The 24,172-nt window shown below is 42.4% G+C and overlaps 2 protein-coding genes across 2 annotated transcripts; both read right to left on the bottom strand.

Moving 5' to 3' along the window:
• Nucleotides 1-447: 447 nt before the first annotated feature.
• LOC107834183 (uncharacterized) lies at nt 448-2,106 on the bottom strand. Its single transcript, XM_016665039.1, has 4 exons — nt 2,080-2,106; nt 1,815-2,036; nt 1,474-1,557; nt 448-1,376 (listed from the first exon to the last, which is right to left on the bottom strand). The coding sequence occupies exons 1-4, from the start codon at nt 2,104-2,106 to the stop codon at nt 795-797; spliced, it is 915 nt and encodes a 304-aa protein (XP_016520525.1). The 3' UTR covers nt 448-794.
• Nucleotides 2,107-14,088: 11,982 nt separating this feature from the next.
• Nucleotides 14,089-21,642, bottom strand: LOC103129404 (zinc finger protein OZF-like). The gene is made up of 3 exons (XM_007540488.2): nt 21,377-21,642; nt 19,829-19,906; nt 14,089-16,232 (listed from the first exon to the last, which is right to left on the bottom strand). The coding sequence occupies exons 1-3, from the start codon at nt 21,471-21,473 to the stop codon at nt 14,905-14,907; spliced, it is 1,503 nt and encodes a 500-aa protein (XP_007540550.1). The 5' UTR covers nt 21,474-21,642; the 3' UTR covers nt 14,089-14,904.
• Between the last annotated feature and the right edge of the window lie 2,530 nt (nt 21,643-24,172).

The raw sequence follows: 24,172 nt of genomic DNA, 5'->3' as shown, positions 1-24,172 counted from the left end.
CTAACCCTAAAAAAAACTAAAGGATGAATGATATAATTCCTTGATTCCAGGAAAACAATTGATTATTAAATGTAGCGGGCAGCTTGTAGCCGCTTCAGTGCGCTGATGTGTCCCCTCTTTCTTTTCATTTGAATTAAATCGTTTTTCTAGCATTGTTTGATGGTCATGCTTATTACTAAATTCGTATAAAAAGAAGTAAAAGAACTCACTTGAGCGTGTACATTTCCCGTTTATTCGAGGATTTTGTTACACATATACAGATTGACTAAAAGTAATAAAGCCTATTGGGTGAGATTGGGTGAGAAAGAAAATCAGACAAAAAAATATGGAGACATGACTGGGAAGAAGTAAGGTATGGAAGATGGCGTAAGGAAAGATGGAATGATGGAACGGTGAGGTGGAAGGACCGTGCACCTCCTGTTCCCTGGAGGGGACAAAATAAACCCTTTCCTCCTAACCCTAACCCAGGTTGGCCTCCCTGTAGGTCCTGATTGTTTTTGCCACCCAGAGCTGTCATGTCTTTTTGGCCTGAAGTACCTGGGGGCTTTATCCCTCCCAGAAAAACATGACTGTTGTTCTTTTCCCTGCAGCAGCGGATTCCTTATTGGCAACAAAGGGTCCTACCCCACAGTTTCATCCCCAGAAACACTTGCTGGATTTATTCGCGTTGCAGAAGAGGCTGGATTCTGCCACCTGGGCTTTGTAGAAACCCGGTGTGCAACCATTTCTAGACCGGGTTTGTTACATTTTTTAACAGATTTTTTTCTCTGTGTACACCAATTTCCTTTTAAATGTCAAGGACTCATCTTGGTGTTCTGATCTTGATGAGTCCTCTGCTGGTACCGAGTGGGAGGGCAGAAAAAGGTCCTGGCTGACGTCCCCGACGTTGGAGAGCGGTGACTCTCCCGCCCATTCCGCCTGGTCCTCCGCGGACGAGTTCTCTGGGTCGCTGCCCGAATGTGACTCCTGGGCGTCCTCCTTGTCCCCAACGTGCAAGGAACACTGTGCGGCTTGCGGACCAGCATCGGCCTGCGGAGATGAAAAGCGAAGAAAAAAACAGTCTGTTTGAGTTTGACTTGGCTTAAAGGTGTTGTAGGGGCTTCCGTTACAAAACTGCAAGACTCACATCGGTCGAGGTGGCCTGGATGCCTGGGAAGCTGGCCGCTCCCTTGAGGCCGGCGTCCAGCCAGGCCTCCTGAAGGACACTCCCGGGTCTGCACAGCCGGGTGCCATCGACGGAGTGAAAAAGGAAACGGGACGAGGACATCCCGGAGCAGCAAGAGGTCCGGGTTAGGCGGTCCAGCCAGCCGTACTCCTCCCGGTTCAAGTGAAATGACGCTGGGCCCCCCTGCTCTGTCCGCCTCTTGCTCGTCGACCTGGGGAAAAAAGGACGGATTGTTTTACCACGACCGCGAGAGGATGCGGATGTTGTTCGGAGCCCTCATTCTGACGAGTGGGGGGGAAGAAACTCACCAAAATCCTGAAGCCGGTCGTGTTCCTGAAGACTTCCGCGCAAGTTACATCCTCCTTTGTTGTGCAGGTGAGCACTGCGGGACTCTGCGGGAGGAGAGTTTTGATTAGATTTGTTAACAGGCAGTCTGATTTCGAACCGCTTTCGTTTCGGTCGTTTATCTCGGAAACACCTGCCGCCGTTGATTTCACGGAACCTTGCCCGTTTTAAGGATCGATCCCGTTCCTTTTGTTGGCAACGATCTTGCATAGGAAAGACGTGTCTGAAGAGCCGCCTTACCGTGGAGGTCAGAGCTGAGTGCATCCAACGTCTCCCCTTTTCCGGAGGGCCGACTTGATCTCACTGATCTCTCCGGTGTCGAACGTGCGCTCTCTAGGCTAGCGACGCTCTCCTCAAGCCGGCTGAGCATTGACAGGAGCTCCTGATATTGGTCTGAGCTTATGTTGAAAATCAGAGAATCGTCGGAGACGTCGGGGCCGGCCGAAGGCTCGACGACGGGCAGGGAATGGCCGCAGGGAAGGAGGAGGGACTGATCAAAATCAGCATCTTCCAATGGTTGTAGATCCTTCAACGGGGAACAGAAAGTGAAAAATTTAGACTCTGTTTACCAGGTGCACAACAAACAGATCTTCCATCGAGATGCCGACACTCACTCGGTCGGATGGGCGACAAACTGATTAGAGCTCTCCAACCTGGTGGCAGATAGTTATCCATTCCTAGTTGTTTTTTTCAGGAAGCAAAACCTGGTGGAAGCGATTCAAAGAATGCGGAAAAATTAAACAAGCGTGAAAAAACAAGGCAATTTCTCGTGTGTGTTTGTGTGTGTGTATATTATAAAGAGCAACGTGGAAAAAACATGCTGAAAAGGGTGACGGGGAAGGCAGCATAAAACGCCCCCAGGTCCGTCGCCTCACCAGGGTAACCGTCCGGCCTCTTGATGTCGTCTGTGGAACTGGAAGAGATTGACACTGTTTAAAAAACATGTCGCCACTCAGAGAGAAAGAGAGAGGGCAATGTGCGACAACTGGTCTGCGCTCAGGGGCAGAACATCAGGACCGTCGGGCATCCCCAGATAGCCGCGGAGGAGGCGTGCGGCATCCCTGGCTGCAATGTGGCGGACATCCTCGGCGGAGACCGACGGCAGACGGTAACTGGAAGACGGAGCGTTATGTTACGGTCCGTCCGATGAAAAACCGGTCGTCCAGCAGGTCCCTGCTGATTAGAGCGCCCGGCCTGATCTTTTGGAAATACAACTGCAGCAACTGCGGACGAAGGGAAGCAAAGGCGGTTGAAATTGAAATCGGCCGAGTAACACGGCCAGGGGTCATGCTTTGAACCGCGGCACAAAAAAAGAAAAGAAAAAGAAATGAGAATAAATCTTACAACAGCGTCGTCCTCCGTAAGGGAAAATGACGTGGCCGGCTTCCCCTCGCCAGACGGCGTGTGAACCACGATGGTGTGACCGTCGTGGCTGGGGCGCCATTCTAACCACTCTTTGGCCTTGAAAACAAAAACGGGGCACGTGAGGAGCAAAAACAAGCACGTTCACAAAACTGCAATAGCAATTCTTCCAGACTCGGAGGAAGGCTTTTTGCTAACCGTTAGGTTCTCCACGGTCGATGGACTCAGCAGGAGCTTCAGGATAAGGACGGCCTCACAGTAGTACCAAAAACGAGTCTTTTCGGCATCTGTGACGTGCCGTCCTTCCTGAAGGGATTTGGTGAGAACCAAAATCTCTTGCTGAGCCCTCCGGAGGACGCGCTGGCAGTCGCCAGCTCGGTGCTCGGGCCGATGGCAAGCTTTGGCTGGGACCTGCATTACGACAAGGGAAAAAAAAGTCAGTTACATTATTTCACGTCAACACCATCGACTGCTTGGTCTCTTGCAGTCGCTGGCATCTCTGCCAGAAACTGCAGTCTCTTGCCTTTTTCCATGCTTTTTCAGTGAAGCCACCTCCTCCCCTGCGGCTTCTGGCCGCACCTGTTCCCCGGCGCAGGGGAGCGATCTCGCTGCCTCTGCCTGGAGGGCCAGCAGCTCTTCCTCTTTAGGCAAATTTATAACAATAAAATTGTTGTCGAGGAGGCGCCGCAGAAGGCCGTAGCGTCCAGCCGGTTCTGGGCACCACTGCCGTATTTCGGCAAAATCCCAGACCCGGCCCTTCTCGCTCCAGGCCTTCTGCGACGCCCTGGCCACTTTGACCTGCTCCCTTCTTGCCTCTTCCGATTGGCCGGCCATGCACCGCCTTGCCAAATGGGTCGGAAGGTACCGCTACGGCTCTCGGCATACGGGGCAATGAATAATCAAGCGGTCAGCTCTGATGTGGTACACGACAGCAAGAGGACAGGACAGAAAAAAAAGCACAAGACAAACAGGAGAACGGCAAGGGCTTTAATCACAAAAGAGAGTTGTGCATCGATCAAAACGTATTGATGTGTTACGAAACGAAAAGACGACGTGAGTTTGGGATTGAAAAGGTTCCTCCCGAAATTCCCTATAAGCATAAAAGCCCGATGAGCAGGCCTCACGGCACACTTACCTTTGAGTCTTTGGCATGGCCGCGATTTCACTAACAGGAGAGTGCAAAACGATCACAAAAACGATCCTGGAAAAAGAACACAATCAAGAAGTGAGAAGGAAGAACGACTTTAAAAAGCACAGAGCACCGTGGAAAAACAACATGCTGAAAATGTCAAAGCATATCTGTTGCGTCAACGAGGCAGTTCAGAGCGCTTCACTTCCATAGACCAAATGTACAAATCACTTCTTCAGACTTAAATAAACACTGATGAAAATATTTTTAACTATATACGTTTACGAGTTTGCCATTATTCATATCTAAATGAAGTGCCTTTTAAACAATTTCAAGAATTCCAAGAACAAAATTTATTAGACAGTAAAGGGACACACTCTCTTTTTAATAAAAAATCATTAGTTTTAACAAAGAAAATTTAAATGTTTAACTATTTGTGGCCTATATGCAAATGTTCTTAACGGGACGGAACAAATTCAGAGAATGGAGAAAGAAAAAAAAAACACATGTAACTATTAATCTCCCGAGCTAGCCCATTAATTTCTTATTGTCCAACATTTCAGTGTTGTAACAAAATATTTAAAACTTAAAAATATGAACGAATTTAACTTAATTTTTAGCCCCCGCAAACTCCACACACACACACACACGAATGACTCACCGACTGCCGGCGAGAGGTAGCGAAATGGAGCCAGGACTCCACCACCTCTGCTGCTACTGGCCTCCTGGTCCTCGTCCTCCTCCGAAGAGGTCTCCAGGCGGATCGCGGGTGGGGGGACGCCAGGCAGTCCCGCGGCCTGCTGCGGCAGCTGCAGCTGCTGAAGACGGGATAACAACAAAAAAATGAATTGATTCATTGAAAAAAATGCATTTTTAGGTGCTGCCATTTCCGAGCAGCAGGGCTTGCTGCTCGCAAATGGCAGACTCCCTGCCTGCCGGACGTTCTGCTGCGAGAGGGCAGCAGGAGGAGAACTCGCAGCCAGAAGTCAGTCCTGCTGGAAAGTTAAACACAGGTAGGTAACGTAGGTCATTGACTGTGGGAATGAATGTTACATACCTGCTCAAGGTAACTGATATGGTTCCTCTTCTTTTGTAGGCTCTTGGCCTGGATCCTCAACCTTTTTTGTAGCTCCAGGACCTCGGCCTGCAGCGCCTGGCAGTTGCCACAGGTGGCCGGCGGCGAGCCGCAGGGGGCACCCTCCCTCGCATCCTCCTCCTCTGGCTGCACGTCGAGGGAGGACATCATGGGAGGCTGCAGGTTTGTTGCTCTGAGGTCCCGGAGCTGCCTCATGGTGGAAATCCTTTTTCACCTCAGTTATTTTTGCGAGCTCACCCGCCGCCATCTCGGGATGGCCCGTCTCGGACAGGTGAGTGTCAAGCCGAGAGCGGGCGTACCCACATCCCGGGATGGGGCAGGTGAGCCCACGGATGTTTACTCTCCTAGAACCATAATTCAGGAGGATTTTTCTCTCCTCCACATTTCAAATACAGTGCTTTGCAATTAGGTGCTTTCCGAGACACCGGAACTTGTAGTAGCAGATTGGGCACTCAGCAAGGGACTTTTGTGGGGCCATGTTCTCTTTCTCTATTGTCTGTGGATGAAAAATTAAATAAATATAAATGAAACTACTAAATAAAGGGTAAGTATCACATCTTTAAAAGTGTGGGAAAAGGGTGTTAGCTCCAGGGTAGCTTGCTACCACCACCACTACCACCACGTGTGCTAGCGCTAGCTCGCGCTAGCACATGTGGGGGTGGTAGCAAGCTAGCCTGGAGCCCACACCTGTTTCCACATGGTTAAAAATTCAGAGGTTTTATGCTTTAAAAGTTACCTTAACTTGACATGGTAATAAAGTTGCTTTTTAAACCCATTTCTATTCTAACTATCCATTACATTTCACATTAAATAAAAACTTACCTTCAATAGTTGAGCTCCTTGCTGCTGACAATGTCCATCGCTGTCTGTCTCTGTCGAGCACTGAACTGAGCTGCAAATTGCTGCACTCTGGCCACCTGCAATCAATGAACAGGTAACGCCCTGGGGAGGAACAAGGGGCGGGACTTTGCCAGCTGCTCACCTGCTGTCACAATTAACCAATTGGAGCTAACGTGACTGGAGAGGTGGAGTAGTTAAGATTATTGCCCTTCATACCGGGAGACATGGGTTCGATTGCAGCCTGGAACATCACTTTTTTTTTTTTGCTGTCTTCTTTCTTTCTTGCTTGCTTGCTTTCTTTGTTCCTTTCTTTCTTTATTTCTTGCTTTCTTGCTTTGCTGTTACTTTTATTTTTTTCATTACAGCTGCAATCATGTCTGTTATGTCCGCCATCCCGCAGTCCCATTCCAGCAGATGGCTGGAACTTGCCCCCAGATCGGGGCACCGATCCCGGGCAGAGGCTCAGCCTTCTGGAGGAGCCCACAGACATCTCCGTATGTCTCGTGCCTCTGGTAAGGCAGCCATTTGGAAGCACCACCCCGTGGCTCCGCATGTCCGGGCCCGGATGCTGCTCGATGTCTACATTACGTGGTCGTAAGCTCACCCTGTCCGGTTATGACTACTACAGCCACCATGACGGAGCCAATTCATGGTGACTGGTCACCAGCATCTGACAGAGTAGAAGAAGGACCGACCACGACCCCTCCTCCTTCCACCATCACAACCAGAGGACACTGCCCCCCTTCCCCAACGCCAGCGGAGATCCTCCATCTCCTTGAATGACACGACCGCTGCATCATCAAGGATGATTCTGGGGACCTCTCCTCCTCACCTGCCTGCTCCTCCTTCTTCCCAACCTACAGTAGCAGCAGTTCCTGCCACCGAAGAGGACATCAGCAGCATCTCTGACCTCATCCAGGATGAGATCAAGAGATATCGGGCTTCAACTGCAACATCTCTCCCTCATGCCAAGACCTGCAACTCTGCACAGGAAGTGCAGAGTTGCAGGTAGAAGTTCTGAGACCTAGAACTTCTACTCCTCAACCTCAACACAGACTGGAAATCAGCACACAGACGCCTCACCTGAATAAAAAATGTGTTATTTTGGGGGACTCTAATGTGGCTAAGTTTCCAGAGTGGACTAGTCCAGATTTACAGGTGGACAGTTTTCCGGGTGCAAAATGGAGGCACCTGACCCACCTGTTTGACAGAGCTCCAGTGATGGAGAACGTCGAGCGCCTGATCCTCTCCATAGGCATCAACCACAGAGCCCAGAGGGACAAACGATCAGCTGTAAAAGAGATGAAAACGACACTGAGGTCAGCGAGAGTGAAATGCCCTAATGCAGAGATTTTTGTCCCTGCGATAAATTTCTCTCTGGCGTTACCCCTCCAACAACAGGTGACCCTCACTCATATGAACATTTATATTTCACAGCTGAGCCGATATATCCCAGCATTAGAGAGACGAGCCTTCTCAGTCACCAGTGATAATGTCCACTGGTCAAAGGCTACTGGGGCTCGCATCTTCAGCCACTGGAGCCAATGGTTAAAATAGAGGGCCCCAAAAGCTCGCTGAAGGAAGAGGGGCACTCTCAGATTGTAAATAATAACATATGTAATCTGTCTAAAACATTTATTCTTAGTGATGCATAGTGCTCCCTTCTAAACAAGGGGTCTGACCTTCATCCCCTCTAAGGGCAATAATAAATTGAAGGAAGTTAAGATGCAGATGAGGTTTGATTTACAAAAATACCACAGAAGAATCAAACTAGCCATTTATTATAAAGATGAGAATGGAGATAACAATAACTTACCTTTTATGCCAGAGTCCGACTGGTCTCCTCCAATAAATGGCCCCCCAGAACCCAGTCAGAAGATTTTATTTACTTCCCAAAATACATAAAGACCCTAATCAATGGTCCAAAAAAAAACGAAATTTCACTGGGGAGGCCGATAGTTTCTGACTGTGGAAGCGAAACTTACAACACGGCAGAGTTAATTGATTATCTATACCCCTTATTTATTTTACATAAAAGCTATATAAAGGACACCTATGATTTTGTTGAAAATATCAAATGAATTTCTCTACCTCAGGACTCTATTTTATTTACTATTGACATTGACAGTTTGTACACCAACATTGATATAAATGAAGGAATTAGTTGCATTAAAAAAATATTTTTAAAGTACCCAGATTCGAGGAGGCCAGATCGTGAACTCATACAATTATTAGAAATAAATTTGAAAAGGAACGATTTTATTTTTGATGGGCAGTTCTTCCTCCAAATTAAAGGCACAGCTATGGGCAAAAAGTTTGCACCTGCCTATGCCAATATTTTCATGGCAAATTGGGAGGAAGGTGCCCTCAGTACATGCAGAAAAGCACCTCTGCACTTTCTGCGGTATTTAGACGACATCTGGGGCGTGTGGCCGCACTCTGAGGAGGACATTCATTCCTCCAACATCTCAATACACACAATCCATCCATTAAGGTCAAGTCCACTACCAGCGTTAAAGCGGTTGATTTCCTGGACACCACCACCTACAAATCAGAACATTTTGACACAACACATAAATTGGACATAAAAGTTTTTTTCAAACCCACTCTCCTATTCAAAACAAGCCACCACCCAAAACACACCTATGCTGGCCTCATCAAATCTCAGCTTCTCAGATTCCACAGAATCTGCACTAGGAAGATGGATTTTGAGGAGGCCACCAGAACTCTGTTTTCAGCTCTCACAAAAAGAGGCTAATCCAGAACCTTCCTGAGAGCATGCAGGAAGAGCTTCTTAGAGTCCAGACCTCCAGATTCGTCACCAATGATCCGGCTCATAACAACATTCTCCTCCTCAGTCGGGAAATTAATTTACAATATCAAACAGAATTTTACTAAATTCCAATCCGAAACCTCTTTACTTCCAAATTACAAAATAATTGCGGCCTACAAAAGAAACAAAAATTTAAAGGACTTCCTTGTCCGGGCTGAGGTCAAACCTTTGAAGAAACCTAAGGTCAAAGGTCAGAGTGGGTTCTTCAGGCAACTTCACTGGGTGCAGAACAAATTCAGCAACACAATTTTTAAATTAGACAAATCAGGAAACCCCAAATCCAAAAATTGTCTATTTAATTACCTGCCTACTTTGTAAGATCAATTATGTGGGTGAAACGAGTAACAGCATTCTTACTCGGTTCACCCAACACAGACAATATTCAAAAACACAAAAACACCAGTCTGCTGCTAGTGAAGCACTTCATAGATCATGGATGGGATTCTGTTTCGGCACTAGTGTTGGAATGTAACCCGAACTGGTCTACAGCCCAGAGGAGAAGGGCTGAAAGGTTGTGGATCCACAAGCTGGATACACTAATTCCTAGAGGTCTCAATGAGAGGTAGGTTCCACATGGGGGGCTCCCGGCATGACGTGCCCGTGCAAACCTGGGGAGGGGGAGAGGGTAAGAGGTGGAGGGAGTGAGGTGCAGCTTCTTGTATCTCTGATTCCTCACCTTGAACCCAAACCCAACCCAATCCTAACCATCCCCAACCCTAAACACCTAAAATATTCTGATAAATTTTTTTTTTAAATATTTTAATTGTTTTATCCTAAATTTTGACTTAAAAATTTTTTATTTCCTTTTCCATAAATGAGTGTTGCTCTACGTACATAGCTACTAGCCACACTCCTCTATCATATGAAATAACAGAATTCATACTACATCGCAATAAATCCTGTTGAGAGGAAGAATTCTTGAACTTTAAAAACCTTTTGACTCGTTAAATCCTCTCTATGCCCGTTTTCAGAAAAATGCTGTGCACAAAGACTGAGATCACGCAGAGATAACAGCGTCATAATAATCAGCATTTATTCAAGACAGATGCATACCATCACCAGACAAACGCATCACAAAACATTAGAAACCTCAGAGCACAAACACATGAATTTACCTGAGAGAGATAAAGACAAAAGATGGAAACGACAAACAAAAAGCAAAGACGTCTTTGGAGAAGTTGCAAGCGCAAAATCTGATTTGTTACTTCTGTGTAGAAAGTTTTATAGTAAAAGGCGTATTCCTATCTTTAATTTATTCAAATAAGGCGTATCTTTGCTCATCCATCCAGGAGCTATCTCTGACCCCTTATCTGAAGCCAGAAACCCCTGCCGTGTTTACGGCCTTTCACAGATGAGTGTGAAAAGCTACAACTTCTCCTGTATATACAGCAGCTTTGTTGGTAGCTGCTGGTTCTGCCCAGGCTGGGTCAGCCCCAGGAAGAACCCACCAGAGCCAAAAAAAAGTTTGTGAATCCAGAAAAAGGGCTGATTGCATCGAGGTTTGTTTCTGGAAGAACAACTAAGCAACTAGTTCCTCTCCAAATGCTCCACCTTGGGCTGAGTCAGGCCGAGGGTGGGTGACTACACCTGACCAGACTGCTGGAACCACAACTTTTTAAAACTGGAAGCAAATCTTGATTTTGTCCGCTGGCTTAAGTCAAGGGCCACAAGAAAGGAATTGCAATAAGTAAAGATTCTTTAACAAAAACAGAAAGTTTGAAAACAAATAACAATGACAAGACTAACAAATATATGAACTATTTACAAGAAGGAAAAACAAAGCAGAAAACCACACTGTAAAATACATTTTAATTGAACTATTTACAAAAATAAAAATAACTATTACAAAAAAAAAAATTATTTACAAAAAATAATTTTGTAAATAATTCCGACACTCCCACGCTCGTTTTTATCACTTGCAGTCAGACCAACCACTGCGTCTTCCTCCTGCAGGAATCCTGGTTTTTCTTGGGCCCCTTTTCGTCCATCATTTCCAGACCATCGGGGAGGTCCTCGAACACGAGGCAACGGCCCCGAATCTGGAGAGGTTGCATCTCCTTGTCCGCCAGAAAGCAAGCATTAGGGAAAATAAAGACAGAAAAAAAAATAAAAAAACTGTCACGCTGTCACTCAACCGTTTTCAAAAATAACTGTTTTGCTCACGCTTTGCATTTAAATTCTTAATGAAAGACTGAAATAAATGCTGAACTATTTACAAGAAAAAAAGGTTAGAAACCCCCAGAGAGCCACGGAGCACGGTAGCGGCAACCTGGGAAAGACAGTTTTTTATGCACCGTCTGCCTTTTTGGAATTCAAATGCTTATTCGGCCAATGTCTGAATAAGTGGATTAAAGGAGTAATGAATGTGGTACAGACATATGTAAGTGTGCAGTTTTGGTATGTTTTTCCCCTCTCTCCCCTCAAAAAGTGAAAGATCCCATTTACAGAAAAGACGTTTGAAAACGTACAACTGTACAGACGAAATAAAATTATCACTAAAAAAAAATTGGAGCGAGGCTGGTCTGTGGTGATTTGAGTTCTCTATATGTTTAGCTTAAGCTTTCCTGTGTGTTGTATTTCGATCTGTGTTTCCTGTGACTCTGTCGTCCCGTCTCCCTGGTGGCTTTCGCTGCCGCCTAGGAGCAGCCTGTCACCGCTGCAAAGTACAACAATCTCTGGCTTCTTCCTGGGCCCAGATGTGTTCGCAGAAACTGCAAAATGTGGGTGTAGGCAGAGGTTCTTGATCCTAAACTTGAAAATAATGTGAACGTATGCATCTTTTCTTTCCTACAAAGTGGATAAGCAGCAACTGGTCATTGCGAGGCACACAGACGGTGGTTAAAAAGAGGAAATGCCACACCGTTAATTAATTTCATTGAGTTTTTAACCGTAAAACAATTGAGAGGTTTTTGGTCAAAATATCTAAACAAAAGCTTCCCGTAAGTCTTTTTGTTCCTCAGCCTTCTTAAAGTTTAAACGAACCCTCGGAAATGTGGGTTCGGAATTTTACGTGAAGCCAAACGAAATGCAGCCCCACCTGTGGCTGGAAACCCCATTTCCAGTTTAAAATGTGAACGTGTCTTAAGACCACATATTTGATTGCTGACAAGAATTATTCTCAACTTTTCTTTCTCCTTCACTTGACAACATCAGCAAAATGCTGGCCAAAAGTCTGAGAATTCAATTGCTCGTTGCTTTCTTTATTTCACAAACAAGAAGGTGGAAACTTAAACGAGAACGGAAAAATGAACAACATGCAGGTATTAAAAGTTCAAAGAATTTGGCCAAGAAAAACTTGGAGGAGAAAAACCAAAAAAGTGAATGAAAATCTGGCTGGAACTTGCCAACCTGGTGTGCTGCCCAGTCTTGTTTGTGAGAGTATCGGTTATTGTCTGGTTTTCTGCAGCTTTTTTCTACGGCTCGGTTTCGGTTTGCTTTCTGTGTAGCGTCCCAATTTTCTTTTAACTGTAGCCGAGTTTCCGTTAGAAAAAACAGCAATACTCATGACGGTCGAGTCGGTTGCTGCGTCGGGGTCACCAAAACTCCAGCGGCCTCCTCTGTGAAACAGTTAGAAATTTTCAACGTCCTTCCAAAAATCGGACGAAAAGGAAACGCGTAGATGGTACAATGAAAGCTCTTACCAGCTTCTGTGCGCACATTCGATGTGCACCGGCATCTTCCTGGGCACCCCGACTTGCATCGTCTTCAGCTGCTGCAGAAAGCTGGAAATTTGTGCCTTCGAAAGTTTGCTGACCAACTTTGAGTACCACAACACTGCTAATCTCATCAGTGTTTCTCATTCTGGTCCTCAGGGACCCCTGCCCTGTATCTTTCAGGTGTTTCCCTTCTGCCACACCTAGATTGAATCTGTGGGTGATTAACAGGCTTCTGCAGTTCTTGATGGTCATGCAATCATTTGGATCAGCTGTTCTGGAAATCATCTAAAATCATTAACCAAATGTTATATTGTTATAGATTATTGTGATTCTTATTTAAAGTGTTCTAACTTCCTTCTGTGTGTATAAGCTGACCTTGAGGCCCCATCTGCCTTTTCGTCCTCATGTGAAACAATTAACTGTTTCCCAGACCTTAAATTATGTTTCCACAGGTGCCTTCTTACCAACCGGAATACTCCCTACCTTAGAAACTGCCTGTATGCAGAAAGAGTTTGTTTCTCCCGTGTTGCTTTCCTAACTTCCCTCTTTTCCTTGATAATAAAAGACAAGAACGCGCAGCGGGCACCTCGCTGGAGCAGTCCGCTGCATCTTCTCCTTTCATGAAAGCTTGGTAAAAACTCACATAAGTTGTCTGAGGTTCTTTTTACGTAGGTTGTCGAAAAATATCTATCAGCCTCCACCACCTGTCTTGGTCCACTGGGGAAGACGTCTCTAATCCTAAACCGATCAGCCAAGCTTATTTAATTCATGTCAAATTCAATGTTCCAATTGCAGCATTTTCTTTGTCTCTCTCCAGGTTGACATAAGTGACAGTGCACTAGAATTATAAAATAATCCTGCAGCTCAAAATCTCCACCGATAGACAATATTTCTCATCTATTTTTATTTTACTTAAATATTCCAGATATTTGACAAGCAATGTATTCTGTCATTATTTCTATGACAGAATACATTGGTACGCAAGGATGATTGCATACGAAGGATAATTGCAGTCATCCTTGTGTACTAGTTTGCACTTGCTTTCAAACATCTGGTTCAGCTTAAACTGCATTGCAGATGGTAAGTCAATACATTAACATAACCTCCTCTTCTGCACTCTGATCATTGGCATATTTTGCATATTCATGAAGGCAGACATGCTAAATTGATTACATCTGCTATTCTGAGTTTGCTGATACATTCCTGTTATTTGAAGATCTGGTTTGCACAGGCTATCACATTTGCCCCTGTTATGTAGTGATGATGAAACAGGTTTTCTGAATCACTTTGAGACTGTTCCTCTAAAAGTAGGGTTAAGGTATTGAACTGCCTGGTACACTGAAAAAATAGCAACATCTAGTGGTTGTTTCAATGTACTACAGTTGACATGAATAAAATTGATAACTTCATTTAACTCATGAACCTGTGATTCATTCATACTACTTTCATTAAGCTCATGTTCTCAAAGAAAACCTGTTTTTGTAGTTTATATAAAATTGAAAGGAGGATGTTACAATAAACATGACCTCTTAATAGTCACACCTTGTTCAGTTGGACTGTAAATATTATTCCTCAAATTATTTTTTAAATTTTATTACTATCTGAGAAATTATAACTTTATGATGTGATGTCATGGTAGTGATTCATATAAGAGGCTTTGAGTACGATTCAAAGATTTTTATTAAAAAAGAAGAATCATTTCCACTATTTTTGGCTTCAGTCTGTTCCTCCTCCGGCTCACTACGTCTCCAGCTGTAGAGCAGACCCGCTCACATGGTACAGATGAATATCAGACTCTCACAAAAAGTTTTAAAAATACATAATCACTCAGCCTATCTAAACTCAGACTCTCATGGTCTTGAATCCATGCACACAAGGACTCAAGTTCAGACTCTCTCTCGAACTATATATCATTATTTTTAACTTGTATAAAAGGACATCCACCTTTCCAAAAACCTACAGTTTGGGTGGATATTCAGTCTCATTTTAAAGCCTTCAGAATAACTACAAGACCCGTCCATTTGGGGATTCCTGCGAATCAGTTCATGATGAGCTGTGTGTAACAAGCAGCTTGAGACACCAGAAAGAACGATGTCTCGTTTAGGAGTGTTCACTTGATTTCTGGCCTGTTGACAAAGCGATCAAAACACTGCATAACGACTCTTCTGCTTCATTTGCCTCTAAATTGTTTTGAGTAGGAAGTGTCAAGCAGCACATCACTAATGTATATACAAGCGTTGAAGGTCAGGACCGTAGAGTTTAATTCTATGTGCTATTTCATTAATGGTGAATTTGGGAAGCACTTTGGTCTACTCTACATTTAATGTACCATAGAAAGACATTTGACATTAAAACATTGAAAAAGTGCTTAAACAAATCCTTTCTTGATTTTATGTGAACTTTTTAACATCTATTTAATAGCAAAACAAAAGTTAACAGCACATTAAAAAAATCATAAAATCTGATTATACTTTGACTTTAATTGGCAAACTGAGATGTTTCTTGTACAGTGGTGTTAGTGTGGCTATTTAAGTGCGTCTTTTCATTAAGTCTTTGACATTTGTTGTCCCCTGTGTGGACTCTCTGGTGTGTTTTTAAGCTGCTCTTATGGCTAAATGTTTGTGCACAAGTATCACACTCGTATGGTTTCTCACCAGTATGGACTCTCATGTGTGTGTTTAAAGTCGTTTTATGATTAAATGTCTGTCCACAGACATCACAGCCAAACGGTTTCTCTCCTGTGTGGATTCTCATGTGTGTATTTAAATTAATCTTTTGGCTGAATTTCTGTCCACAGACATCACAGCCAAATGGTTTCTCTCCTGTATGGATTCGGTGATGTGTGTTTAAGTTGGTCTTATGGCTAAATGTTTGTCCACAGACATCACACCCGAACGGTTTGTCTCCTGTATGTGTTCTCCGGTGTGTATTTAAATGTGCCTTTCGGCTGAACCTTTGTCCACAAACATCACAACCAAAAGGTTTCTCACCTGCATGGATTCTCATGTGCGTGTTCAAATTGATCTTTTGACTAAATCTTTGAGCACAAACATGACACCTGAACGGTTTGTCTCCTGTGTGAGTTTTCATGTGTGTGTTTAGGTTGGTCTTGTGGCTAAAAGTCTGTCCACAGACGTCACATCCAAACGGTTTCTCACCAGTGTGGATTCTCATGTGTGTGCTTACATGCGACTTCCGACTAAATACCTGACCACAGATATCACAGCCAAATGGCTTCTCCCCCGTGTGAATCGTCATGTGTGTGTCGAGATGTATTTTTAACCGAAAGTTTTGTCCACAAACATCACAGCAAAAAGGTTTCTCTCCTGTGTGAACTCTTATGTGTCGGTTTAAATCTGTCCTTAGTTTAAATTGTTTTGCACAAAAATCACAAAAAAATGGTTTCTGCACACGTTTTGAGTCATCCTCTTCATCCTCATTACTGACTTCAGTCTCTGAAGAGGAGGAAGTTTCTACAGAAGTGTTTCCCTTCAGGGTCCTGCTGAACTCTACTCCTCCATGGACACCCTCATCAGTTTCAGCTTTCATCTGGTCTGCTGTGCTGCTGCTTGGAATGTCTCTGTCCACAATTTGTTGATGTTGAAGAGGAGTCTCCTCTTCATCTTCACCCTTAATGAGAACTGCAGTGACTTTGTCCTTCCCTTTGAGCTTTTCTTCCTCCAGACCAATCCCGAGTTCTTCCAGTTCTTCCTTGATGAAGGAAGACGGGTGGGTAACAGCTAGATTATTTTCTTGTGGAGCTTCTTTTTTAATTAGAATTCTCTGTTGAACATCTGCAGGAACCTCTGAAACACAAAGTGGACATTGCTTTCTTTTTAATGCTTCATGTATGAGATCTGAAATAACTCAAATATAAAAAATGTGACTGAACAGGAAAGGTCAGACGAGATGACGAAGTAAATCGCAAAGCTTTATGTGAAGAATTCTAGAGATGCGAAGAACAAGAACAAAGTTCTTTCTGGCCTTGATATTTCATACACAAAAACTCAAGTGTAAACTCTTGGGAAGTCCTCATAGGTCTGTCCCACTGCAGCATTTGTAAATATTGATGAACAATAGTAATTCTCAGCCCATTCCTGTTATCTGTACAATTACAAAAGTCTGCTGTAAATACCACAGCTGCTGCAGAAGACTCTGCTGCATGCATGGGGAGAATACAATTGATTACAATAAAATCTTAAAACAAAAATACATTTCTCTGCCACACCCATCCATTGCACTTACCCAAGCTCATATTTTGGCTAGAATTACTATGAGTGACATTGCATATGAATCCAGGTCACTCAGGCATTGGCTGCTCAGTGAGCTCATTCTGTTTGGAGCTTTGGTTATTTTGTAGTTTGATTTGATTCACGTTTCTTTACTATTTCCTGTTAGTTTCTTACTTTGGTTAAATCAGTCTTGTTCCCGTTTTTCTTTAATTCACTCCTTTCTCTGGAATCCTAGCTTATGTTTGTTTCTAATTATTATTTACTCTAGTTTTATTATGTTTAGTTTGCTTTTCTGCTAGATTTATTTTGTGGTTTTCTGTGTGCTCTCTCTCCGCTCACACCTGCAGTCAGTTAGCCAATCAGCTCGGCTCCATTGTTCCAGTATTTAATCTTCCTCTTTCTCAGTCACTCCTCACTGGTTCCTCTGTTACTTCCCTGGTTTCCCTGTATTTTCCTCATGTCTCCTGGCTGATTTTTTGTTTGGGATTATTTTGTTAGACTGGTTTCCCATGTTTTTACAAGTTTGTTTTTCCTCATCATTTTTCATTAAATATTCAAAATCACTTGCTGCCTCTATGTCAGTGCATTTGGGTAGATGGGAATAAATTTAAGTCCCATCTGCCCCACAGATTCCAGTTAGTGTGTATGATGCATCTTCTTACTCCAGGGTTACTGGTGGAGTACCACAGGGCTCTGTTCTTGGACCAAATCCTGCCTTTTCTTCTCAGTGTTGTTACTGGAACTTGGAGAGAGCAGGATTCCTTGGCACTGATGGTGTTAAAGCACGTTTTGTTTAAGGTGCCAAAACAAAATGCTTGTATTCCTCTGTAACAAACTTCAGATAACATTTTTCTGCTCCTAGTTTCACTGTTTAACCCTCCTGCAGTCTTAAGACATAGGACACCTGGACTGGCTGTTAATATTTCACTTCAGGTATAAATGCTACTATGTGATCTGGCAATAAATTCACCTAATTTAGACATGAAACATGCAAAACAGCAGCTATTCAGTCAAACGGATTGAAAAACCTGAAATCACTAAAATAATATTTAACAGTAAGGCTCTCAGCCATAAATTATACAGGAGTCAAATAAATCTCACAGCACAGATATTAAATAATGTCAAGAAAAAGGAAACATTTATTAAAGTCAAATGCATCAAAATAAACAATCCTGAGTTACTGAGTCAAAACTTCCTGAGAGCGGCTCTGATTGGCTAGCTGAGTAACACTGGCTCTGATTGGCTAGCTGACTAATCCTGGCTCTGATTGGCTAGCTGACTAATCCTGGCTCTGATTGGCTAGCTGAGTAACACTGGCTCTGATTGGCTAGCTGACTAATCCTGGCTCTGGTTGGCTAGCTGAGTAACGCTGGCTCTGATTCGTTGCATCTGACTGAGCTGAGTAATTCTAAATGGTATTCAGTGGTAGGAGGAGACAGGATTGATTTGTTCTTTTCAGAGCTCATCCGTCTCATGTTAGGAAACAGCGAAAGTTTTATGTAAAATCTTTTCTTTTTTTAAGTTAGATGCTGCAGCTTTAAGAAGACGTTCGGTGAGAGTCACTACCAGGTGGAGCAGAAGCGAAGCTCCATCTGTGAAATATTACTACCTGTAGTATAGCAGCGGTTCAACAGCGAGAGCAGAACCAGCGTCTTACACTGTTAGCTGGTTGACTTTAATTATTTTTCGGGTTATTTGTTTAGCTTTCTGACCATTATGCTCTTCTGGGTGAGTGTTGGTAGCCGTATGCTGCTTTATCTGTTGTCTGACCTTCTGGATGTCTTTTTTCCCTGCAGTGAGCCTCAATGTAACCAAACTCCGTCAATTGTTTGTTTTTTAAATGTCATGTTAGATCAGTTGCGTTGATGCATTATGATGTGCTTCAGGTATTTTTGCGATGTAACACGCAAACGTCCCCATTCATTCAGGGCATTGAAGTTCCTCACCACATTGCTTAGGACTAGTTGTTGCGTCCCTGCACAGTGTGAAGGAAAGAGATGAGCTGCACAGGCAGGCTGCAGAGTGAGATACAGGCGATCAGTTTGTGTGATTAGCAACAAGAGTCAGTGATCAGCAATCACTGATCATACACTTTCACAGAAATCAGCTGATTATGATCGGTGGCCGATCGATTGGCACACTTAGTTATATCCATCCATAAACCCTGATAAATAAAATCATAATGGAAAATACATAATACCGCCCCTTCAATTAATCACTTACAAGTAAATATTGCCTTGATTTGGCATTAATTTAAAACAAGGTCATGTGTAATAATAATGCAATATGGTCAAAGATTTGGGTTCATTTAGGAAAAAAGTTAGTCACAGTGCAACTAGAGCAAAAAGTTATTCTAGACCTCAATATTGAAGACTCAGGCAATAATATGTGAAGCGGCAACTCTGCGGCAAACCACCTACAGTCAGAGCAGAGTAGACCAGTTCCACTCTGCGTTCATGGTGCTAATGAATCACATAGGAGCCAAGCTGAGAAATGCTCACCAAGTTCAATATTCCACCTCCTGACTCACCACCAGGGGGCGTGTCATGAGATGGTTTTATACTCTGACGTAAACTGGACCACTGGAACCAATAGGAAAACTTAACTGCAACTCCACTGTTAATCCGAGGAAGATACTGAGATGGTATTAGGCCAAATATTATACAGTAATGACCGTTTGAAGAGTAACAAAAGATGGCACCTGTAAGGACCAATTTATGCAGTTTATAAAGGAATAAAAGGTTGACTTGAGGTTTATTTACTCTTTAATTCCCATCTGAACTTCTCAAACTCCTTACAATCCAGACTAACATGCAAAGGAAATGTCCAAGTAAGCATTTCTGTCAGAGTCCCTGTCTGATGCTACATTAAAATTAATGTCATGAAATTAAATAATACATAAAATTTCATCACAATTACGTGATCTACATCAGTGCTTTTCAACCCTGGTCCTCAAGGCATACTACCCTGTATGCTTTAGGCATTTCCCTGTTACAGCTCAAGACTTCAATTGATGGCTGATTAAGAAGCTTTTGCTTAACTGCAATCCTCTGAATCCAGTGTGTTAAAACAGGAAAACATCTAAAACCTGCAGGGCAGTGTGACTGAAGGACCAGGGTTGGGAAACGTTGATCTAGATCATCATTGTTCTGGTTCACAGTTTAACTCACCAATGATGTTCCAGAGGCTGCAGTCTCTCTCATCAGTTTTTCCTGACAGCAACAGATATTTTGTCCCAACCTGAGTTTCTGCAAGGCAGCAGTGAAATGTTGCTTTAACAGAGTTATGGTAGTAAAACTATGATGTCCTCATAACAAATCACCTGAAAACACACATGGCTTGTTTCTCCAGATACAAATGGGTCAACACATACAGCTACTGTCCTAAAGCTCGTATCAGGATCTGCTGACAGGTCTGAATACACAGAGGTATCCAGACCTCAAGGTGCTAGCCTAAACTTGGCTAGGCTAACACACTGTCTGAAACAGCAGCAACATGTAGGACCAGGGTCAGCCTGCTGTATTTAGGTCAGTCATCAGGAGGGGATTCATCTAAACCGCACAGAATAGTACCCCTACCTCAACCCAACTAAAGCACTTTACAAAAAAAGTCATTGGCCTGGTCCCAATACTCACACTTCCAACCTTGTTCCGTTGTGTCCTTCAGATGTGCGTTCATGTTGAAGGGTTTGAGTATAGTGTGATTCTCCATATCCAGCCCTTACCCCGCCCCTTTTGGGTCCTACTTCCACCTTTACGCTGAATCCAGATAAAATGTGTTACCTACAATTCATCACTGCATGGGATGTTTTGAAGTAAAAGGTGGAAATATGGGAATGTTTTTGTCTTTATTAGAAATTTTTAAAAATGATATGTGTTGACAACACACACATCATTAACAAAACAGTTTGATGCAATAAACTGAGCAGAAAAAATAAACAGTCACACTAACTATGGAGAAATGAAACAGAAAATGTCACAAACCCAAGAGGAATTTCAAATCCTAAATTTAGCAATTAACATATTGGTATACAATTTGGGCTTTTGTGTTACATTTAAGCACTTCCTTACATAAAATTATTTCACAAAAAAAGTTAAAGATGGAGATGATTTTTTTAGGAAACAGTATTTTCCTGTTAGAAGACTGAATTGTATTATACTGAAACTTGAAAGCGGAATAAATGTATTGTACAAGATCCAGTTTTGAAAATCTTTGTAAAAACATTAATGAAGTTGCAATTGGAAAAAAAAGTTTGTTATTTCAATATCTCAGTCACAAAGCGGAATTGATATTTATATAGAATTTTATTTGCAGAAATTCATTCCAGGGTAAATTTCATACATAATTCTGAAATTATTTTTTTTTGTGGGAGTCGAAAAATGTATATATTTATTAGTTCTTATTTTCTTTAGAGATTTTATGATTTTTAAACAAACGTTTCCTCTCAGTGTACAGAAGAAAAATCACGTTAGTGTTATCGATTTGCAATTTTTGTCTAGTCACAGCTCTTCACAATCAGAGATGGTTCTTTTTGACCAACAGCTGAATTTGTGATCATGTCTATAATAGCAGGAGGAATTGCCTTTAAGACGGTTAAATTGAATGTTCGTACATTTTAATGTCTTTTTTTTTTTTTTTCAAAATCAGTGCGAGAATTGGGACCGGGCCATTTAAATGGACCTAACCCCATCACCCCTTTCTAGTAAATATAAACAAACCCGATCGGTGCAGCCGAGGTTCGAAAGTCGGATCCAGACTTTCGTGCCTCTGCTCCGCTACTCCATCCGAACGTTGTTTGACCCGCCGGGTCCGCATCTCTGTTGAATCCAATCCGTCCAAGTCCTCCACTAACAACTACCAAGCAAACAGAACCGAACCGAACCGAAGCCGTCCCTCCGTTTCCCAGGTAGAACTCATGCTGCTAATGCTAACAAGTTAGCTAACTTTCTTCCGGGGCGGAAATACAGGAAGTGCCGCTCTTCTTCTTGATTTTTATTGGCGGTTGGTAAACCCCCCCAAAAAACATTAAGTAGCAATACCGCCACCTGTTGGTGAATGTGGTGATTGTGAATCTATCTATCTATCCAACCATCCATCTATCCAGACCAGGGATGGGCAACTCCAGGCCTCTCCTGCAACTTTTAGATGTGCCTCAACTTCGACACACCTGAGTCAAATAATGAGGTCGTTAGCAGGACTCTGGAGAACCTGACTGCACTGAGGAGGAGATTCAGCTGTTGGATTGAAGTGTGTTGGACCAGGGAGAGATCTAAGAGCTGCAGGAAACCGACCCTCCAGGACTAGGATTACCCACCCCTAATCTAGACAGACAGACATACATAAATCTGTACACATATATAAATATTAACATGCATACATTCACACACACTTATGCCTATTATTCTATGAAACTATTTAGTTTTCTTTAAAGATTGAATAATTGTTTTTGTTTACTACCTACGTTCTTTTTCAATGTATCTACTAACTAAACATTTCCTTTTTTTTCAAACTCTCTCCTCACAGCTTCTCTCGCTATCATATATATGACATTTTAATTTATTTTTTCTATTGTTTCTTGTTTTTAAAACTGGTTACATTTACTGCTTTTGTATTTTAAAATGTGTATAATTAAGTCCTGTATGTCCAAATATTAATCTTACTATTTCTCTTTCCTCCTTTATAATTCATCTATCTTTTGAATTGTATAAAACCTTCTTCCTTTTCTTTCTTCATCTCACCTATTTGCCTATCCGTTTTTGCTTGATCGTGCTCTTTTCCTCAGATTTACTTGTTTTCACTGTAAAACAGGAGTTTGAATTGCCATGGTATCTGCATATCTCTTTCCTTTAGCTCCAACATGTGCTGGTACCCACACAAATGTTACTGATAAACCCAGTAACATTTGTTACTGGGTTTATATAATGTATGTAATATTGCTATATAATTTATGTAATATAATGTGTGTAATAATGCTAATAAAATGTCTGTCCTACTATCTGAATGGTTGCATTTTAAACTTAATGATGCAGAGCTTGAGTCTGACTAAATTATTGTTTTTAATGGTTTTATGTCCTCTACCCATTATATAGCTAATAATATTATCAACATTTCTCTTGTACGCACTGATAATCTGCTTATTCGTATTCCTATTTTTGAGTTAAATTCCAGTACCACAAGTGCTATTCCTATTTTTTCCGTTATATTTGATGCATCTGTATAGATTTGAACATTTTCTTAATAACTGTTTAGATACAATTGTGCTGATTAAAAATTTTTTTTTCTTTCTCCACTAGTTACATATCTAGTCAAATCTAGTAAAATCCAGGGGGTATAACTGATATTGATGTTGTTTTACTGATTTTTATTCATTTTAAATTATTTTCTTTTCTTTTTAATTATACATCAAAAAATAAACTTTCCGTCACAAAAAAGGCGCTTAAATAAATTGCAAGCACACGCAATGACATCCTAAAAGAAAATGTAACGGGGAAAACAGTAGGGTTTTGCTGTCATTTATGTTGATCCATAGGCAAACTGACAAATCAGTTCCCAAATCAGTCACCGAATCAGTCAATGCCCGAGGCTTCGAACGTCACAAGTCTCAATGTAAATGCCCGTTCCATGTTTTATATGCTGATTGTAGGTTGTTACCCATAGTACCCAGTAGGGGCGCTGTAGTTTGGTTCATGTTGAGTTAGTGCCTTCATTTAAACTGTAAAATAAGAGGAAGTGTTGCTAGCCTCATAGACATAATATAAGACATAATATATATTATGTCTATGGCTAGCCTCCTGTCAGTCAGCACTTTGGATGAAATATCCCACGGACAAGAGGAAGAGGAGGATATTCTTCGTCTTAATGACTCTGTAGCGCACATTCTTCAGAACAGGCTAAAGGCTAAAGGCAGCACAGCGCGGACTTTACCGCCATAAACTTTGCAGCCCTTGGACAGCGGAGCGAGGTACATGTTGAGAGCTCTATAAGTTTGTGAAGTTAGCGTTATTATTATAATGTATTCATGTTTTGTGTCAAAAGCACTTAAGCAAATGTATTTTCTTTTCTTTTAGTTTTCACTGTGTATTCAGTGCATCTCAACTAACTTGGTTTTAAAGAAGTAAATACTAGCTACTTCACCAGTCGAAGCTCTCAGTTTCTTTTTTGAGTCTGAGGGACTGCTACACTCAAGATGATCTTCATCAAAATACTCCCGGATTAGTAGACACGGTCCAAAGCCTCTTTATACCGTTTAGTAATTATTCTCAAGATAGTTCTTTCAAAATGCCAAATATATTGTGGACAAAATAATACGCAAAAAATAGGATGCACACATGTATATGATGTAATATGCTTTCTGTGTGAAGGACAGTTCTATTCTACGACTGGTGACAATCCGCTCCACCACTTACAAGTCTGAGCTTCACACCTGTCTGCCGTCTAACTTCCTCCACGGCTTCCTGCCCGGATCTCTGATTTCAGTGCTACACCTTCCTGGACCAACGCCTCCACAGAGTCCC

The sequence above is a fragment of the Poecilia formosa genome, unplaced genomic scaffold (genome assembly GCF_000485575.1).
Source record: "Poecilia formosa unplaced genomic scaffold, Poecilia_formosa-5.1.2 Scaffold543, whole genome shotgun sequence".
Taxonomy (NCBI): Eukaryota; Metazoa; Chordata; class Actinopteri; order Cyprinodontiformes; family Poeciliidae; genus Poecilia; species Poecilia formosa.
This window is presented reverse-complemented; position numbering and strand designations above follow the sequence as displayed.